General features: G+C 38.3%; 1 protein-coding gene across 2 annotated transcripts in view; it reads right to left on the bottom strand.

The window, feature by feature from the left end:
- Window positions 1-324: 324 nt before the first annotated feature.
- pgm1 (phosphoglucomutase 1) overlaps window positions 325-6,000 on the bottom strand; it is a 74,808-nt gene continuing 69,132 nt past the window's right edge. For both annotated transcript variants that reach the window (XM_048538909.2, XM_048538908.2), the window contains exons 9-11: window positions 5,409-5,592; window positions 3,949-4,083; window positions 325-624 (exon numbers count right to left, since the gene is read on the bottom strand). In XM_048538909.2, the coding sequence (XP_048394866.1) occupies window positions 535-624; window positions 3,949-4,083; window positions 5,409-5,592 (409 nt within the window). In that variant the 3' untranslated portion in view covers window positions 325-534. The remainder of the gene's footprint in view (window positions 625-3,948; window positions 4,084-5,408; window positions 5,593-6,000) is intronic.

Raw genomic sequence — 6,000 nt, 5'->3', positions numbered from 1 at the left:
AACAAGCACCATCATGATCAACACTTTTTAATCAACGGAAAAGTATTCAACTGAACAAGAGGCTACTCTGTAACTTAAACAACCATGCTAACCATATTAATGGACATTCTAACAGAAGAGTTATTTCATGTGAAATGAGTTTTTGCAGGATTTGTTGATGTTGCTTGTCATGTTAAATAAATAGTATACGTGGTGTCCTTTTATGTGCTAGATTGTGCAAGTTTAATGCTTGTGCTGTTAGTGAGAACATGTGTTTTGTTACATTAGTTTTCATCTAGACCATTTAAGAGACTAGAAACAACATAATCACCAATACAGAGTATATATATTTATATATATATTTATATTTTATTACATTTTAATAATCCTAGTTCATGGTCATTTTTCTGAATAGCTTTGTCTTTCTACAATATTTGAAACCTTGAACATGGACTAGGAGATGGTGGTTTACATTAACAGTTCACATTTTTCAGGTTTATCCTTTAGTTATTCTTCTTTTGATACTTTATCCTCTGACTTAACAGGTTTAGTCTTTTAAGTGATCACTGTAGGGCTGGTGCGGCCTGTTCGCTCATGAATTTGAGAAATCTTCAAAGCAATTTTTATCAGAGGGGAGAGCATCACCTATAAAAGAAACAGAAATTAAATATTCTAACTAATTTCCCTTTAGAAAACCATTGTTCTCCTGGCTTGCTTATTCAGTGTGCATACACAGTGAATCAATTGCACTTGAGGAGTCTACTTTTAGGATTTTGACAGATGCTAGGAATTAGTCTTGTGGCTCTAAGAATGTGCTGCAGGATTTGAACAACTCCCTTAAATCTGGTGCTCAGACAGCGACATTCTTTCCAGAACACTAAATAGTTTTAACGTGACTGCCTCATTTTTAATCAACTGTTTGACTGTGTAGCACACCATTCAATTTACCAGGAATTTTTAAATTCATTCACAGTAAGAGGGCATCACTGGTGAGGCAGCATTTATTGCCCATCCTTAATTGCCCAGAGGGCAGTTAAGAGTCAACCACATTGCTGTGGGTCTGGAGTCACATACAGGCCAGACCAGGTAAGGATAGCAGCTTCCTTCCCTAAAGGACATTAGTGAACCCAGGTGGGTATTTCCCAACAATCAACCATGTATTCATGGTCATCACGCGACTCTTAATTCCAGACTTTTCTTTTATTGAATTCAAATTTCACCATTTGCCATAGTGGGATTCAAACCCAAGTCCACAGAACATGACTTGGGTCTCTAGATTAACAGTGCAGAGAGTACCACTAGGCCACTGCCTCCCCCTGGACTAGTGACAGTTGACTTGAGCCTACTGAACTTCCCTTTCAACTTCAGTCTTGGCTATTTTAGACCTTTCAGTAGGGAGTGAAGGATGGTAAAGTTCAAAATTCATCTTTGGTGGAAGAAAACCCTGAACTTCACATGGCTGTTTTCTGAAACTGGATAACTGAGTTCAAAACCTCAATACTACAACAGAGCATGAATTAAACACACTAACCAATGGGGCATTTTAGTGTCCCAATAAAGTGAAATATATTGCTACACAAAATCTTACATTTTCATGCTTTGTCTCATGAAGGTTTTGAGCGATTCTGGACAGTTTCAATGACAGTGGGAGCCCCTTACAACTCCAGCCAAACGCACCATTTTTCAGACATGGACCCAGGTGCGGAATAATTTGCTGGGATACTGAATATACTTTCATCTTGAGGAAGCACCACACCAATCTTTTTTCTTACCTGATGTCCAGACATACACAATTTCAGGTGTAAGTCAGACAAATAAAAAGCAAAACAGCAGCCTTTGGCTCACTTTCAACCAGGAGCAGTTAGGTCAACCACAGCACTCTGAACTACTGCTATAGTTACGATCAGCTGAAATGGAAATGAGTTGCACAACTCTCAGACTGATGTATATGACTTCCCGGTGTATATGACACGCCCATTAAACTGCTGAGCTTTTAGGCGGCTATTTCTTACTCTTGTAAGAAAATAACTGGCCACAGTTTTTGATTCCACGCGCGAAAACATTTGTTTTATCCAGATGTTGTGTTTGTGACAGAGGAAAAGTTCAAGTCAGTAATTTAAAATCTGAAAATTATTTAACAATGCACGCAAAAATCAAAAGAAATTTGGCAAGAAAAGTCAGCAGATCACGTAATAATGAAATAAGTCAATGTGTGCTGCTAAATATTGATAAGGCAGGGTATAAGGTCAACAATCCAAAGTTCTGAAGCTGTTCCTACCATCAACCTGAAGGTCGATACTGACTTATGGCTGGGCTGACAGGAGACATGAGCTGGACTGTACGCAGACAACCATGGTGGGAACTATAGCAGATGAACCCAAAGTCAGTGGCAGGAAACCCTCCTTCAACTATGTTAAGGGAATGAAAGGGACAAATACGGGATTTCCAACTAGTGGTGGCAGAATGTCAATTAGGCTTATTAATGAGCCAACTGGCACCCATTATCCCTCAGCACTCTGCAACCTAGTGGTGCGTTGGGGATTAAAAAGATGGCCTCCCTTGCCCAGCAAAACCTGTTGAGATTGCTTGCAGCCTCCCTGGGGGTTGGAGAGTGTCCCTCAGATGTAGGCACTCAGTGAGGATCTGGAATTGGAACGGGGTTGGCTGCTGAAAGCGACTCCCATACGACATTTTCACATAGCTATGTTGTGGGGTTCCTTGGTGATCCTGGGTCACAAGTGGGCGCAGCACCACCAGCAGCTACAGCTCCTAAAAGGTGCCATTGAAGAGGTGCTAGTCACTGGTTGGACATCCACCACTGTGGATCTGAATTGTTGGGAAGGCCTGATGGTAACCAGTTAATTGCCTGGTGGATAGTTGATTATGACGGGAAGCTCTCATGAAACTAAGCAGGGCTCCTCATTGGTTATTTGACTTGCGGGCGTGACCCCCATCAGCACCGCAAAATACCACCATGGTGTGTGCACACACAACAAAATGACAGTATCTTTCCAATTTTCTGCCTAATTAATGCAAAGGTACAAAGATCTGTTGATGCTAACAATCCCTCAGCACCTCACTCAAGTGATTATAGCAGGTAGTGAATACTGGCTGAGTATTTGTCTATGGAGAGTATTGCACTTTCAAACTCAACATTCATGAAAATATGTTTTATTTAGAAAAAATCAATTCGTGACAGGAAAGGAAACATCAGCTCATTTCTCATTTGCTTGGGGTAGAGGCATTGAATTAATCTTTACCATCCATGCCTCTGGTTAGCAAATTGATAGAGAGCAGCATCAAATGAGTTTCCAGTGTTATATAGCAGAAAACATAGCAATGAGCGATGATAGACCTTTCAGAATATAGTTCAACTCTCATAACAAAGATATATCTACCATGAGGAAGAAGGATTCTATGAAGAGGATAAACTTACCACCGTTAACAAAGGAAAAGGAAGTTAAGGATATTATTAAATCAAAAGAAAAACATGCAATCTGGTGAAAATTAACAGTAAACAAGAAGTTTGAGAAAGCTTTAAAAGCCAACAAAAGATGGCCAGGAAATAATAAAGTGGGAGAAAATAAACTACAAGCGTAAACTAACAAGTAATTAAAGAATATCACAGAAAGAAATTCTTTAAATATAAAATAAAGGAACAAAATAAGTGAGCAGGCCCCTCAGAATAAAGGCAGGGAAATGGCGAAGGAGTTGAATAAATACTGTGTTATTCATCACAGTAGAGGATGCTAACAGAATGCAAAATTATTAATTCAAGGAGGGGAAAAGATGGAGGGGAAGGGATAAATACAATAACTATCATGAGAGAAAAGGTACTAGGGAAATAATTGAGGCTAAAAGCTGCAATGTCCACTGGATATGATAGATTGCGTCCCAGGATATCAAAGGTGGTCTCTGGATGAATGACAAAGAAAATGCCATTTTAAAAATAATATTTCAAAAAATTACCTGTGGCTCATTGAAGATTTTACAAGCATCTTTATAATAGCTATCGATATAAATTCTGATGGTTGCTCCAGCACTGCCAGTACCGCTTAATCTGAAGACAAGGCGTGATCCATCTGTGAAAATGATTCTCAATCCCTGTCAACATATGATTTATGGGAATCATTCATGAGCTAATACTGATGTTGTGTACTGTCAATGATATGGCTAACATTCTATATATATACACACACATATCTTCAGCAAAATGCTATTATGAGTTGCTGGTATATATTTCCAAATAAAATGTAAAAGTAGAACAGATTGTAATATCTTCTAGCAGGAAATTAAAAACAAATTTGGAACATTTCTGAGGGTTCGATTCCTGGTCTTTGCTGATCTAGATAATCCTTGTTTTTGAATAGGAGAACAACTCACTGAGTAGTGGATGAGGAAAAGCAGTACAGTCCTCAGTCCTTACAACAAATCAGTGACTTTTGCTGGGATGTCTGTGTACACAAATCTTTGATTATTGTGGAATCGATCTTTGGTTGATGTCTTCCACAGAACAACTTGTTCTCATCATCTAGGTTCATATCTAAAGAAGGGACACATGGGTAGGATGTCAGAAGACTGCCAACAGCAGTACAATATGAAGCACCAGACAGCACCTTGGGGAATGTAAGAGTGGGAAAGTGAAGAAAAAAAATTCTGTGGGTGTTAATCCTCACCTGAAAGAAAGTTAAAATACAGCTCTATTTATCAAAACTTTTCTATTGCTTCCAACCAACATGAAACTATGGCCATTTAAGTAAGGGTATTATTTTGTTAATGAATTACATGGGCTGTAGGAGCTACTGACGCATGAAAATAGCTAACATGTAAAACCAAAACAATGCAAAAATATTCAATGGTGCTTCCAGTATCTGGTAAAATTTCTGCCTTTTTGGCAATTTGAGAATGTTTAGTACTGGAAATATAATTCGTTCTCACTTCAGGCATCTACTTTTGATATCATGTGTTCTCAACTGAGATTCAGAAATCATAGTTAATGTAAAGCTTTCTAATACTGCATTAGCCCATTGCTCAAACTCCACCTTCAAATTTCTCATATCAAACATCTTCATGGTCTCTAAACAAAGCAAATACCTTCAGCCAAATTAATGGCATTTTATGTTTTGAACTTGTATATCAGCATCCAGATTTCCAGTCAATCACAGCAGGAATCTCTGGCTACAACGAGTTTAAGGTCTTTCTAATACTGATGCCCCAGAACAGCAACATGGAAGACAAATATAACAGCAGAACCTGTATTGTAAGAGGTCATCATTTCTATTCACTTACTCCATTCAAGTGTTATCTTGGGGTGTAGTCTTCTAAATTCATGCAAGTTTAAGTTATAGAAATTTCAACTTGTAATGAACTTATTTGTTGTAGGTGATGAATCTGATATCACATACATACAGCACACACTGATCTCTTACCTGGTTTCTTGAGACGCTGCCATCAACAGGGTCACAATATTCAAAATTGTCAGCCTTATCCACAATATACTCTTCCTCACAAACTGTGAACTTGTGACCAATGAAAGCACGATCTGACATTAGAGTCTCCAGATCCTTCATTATTTTACCCGCTGCTGCAGCATCTACTTCTTCGTAGTCATACCTGCCACAAAGAAGATAAATTTCAATGCAGCTGTGAATATACATGACTAAAAGGGGACTTGATACAGGTTTTCAAGGTTAGGAAAGAAGATGTGATTGCTTCCAAGGCAACAACAATAAGCTGTAATTTTAAGGCAACCACAAACAGAAGTCAAGGAGGTGATAAACATTCTTTAGAATTAGAATTAGCTAATGCTAACTTTTTTGCCCAAATCATTGCTAAAGGGTCATTAGTCAGTTTAAACAGGAACTAGACAGTTGATTACAAACAACGAACACTAAAAGGCATGGAATGTCAGCAGGAGAATGAGGATAGACTAACAGGCTCGTGTGGACAAAGATATCAACACAGATTTGCGATCCAATTATAGATATTTTAGTTTACTTCAACATGTTCCTTAAAGACAAC

Source organism: Stegostoma tigrinum, chromosome 8 (assembly GCF_030684315.1).
Source record: "Stegostoma tigrinum isolate sSteTig4 chromosome 8, sSteTig4.hap1, whole genome shotgun sequence".
NCBI classification, from domain to species: Eukaryota; Metazoa; Chordata; class Chondrichthyes; order Orectolobiformes; family Stegostomatidae; genus Stegostoma; species Stegostoma tigrinum.
Note: the sequence above shows the minus strand (reverse complement) of the source record. Positions and strands in the feature narration are given on the sequence as shown.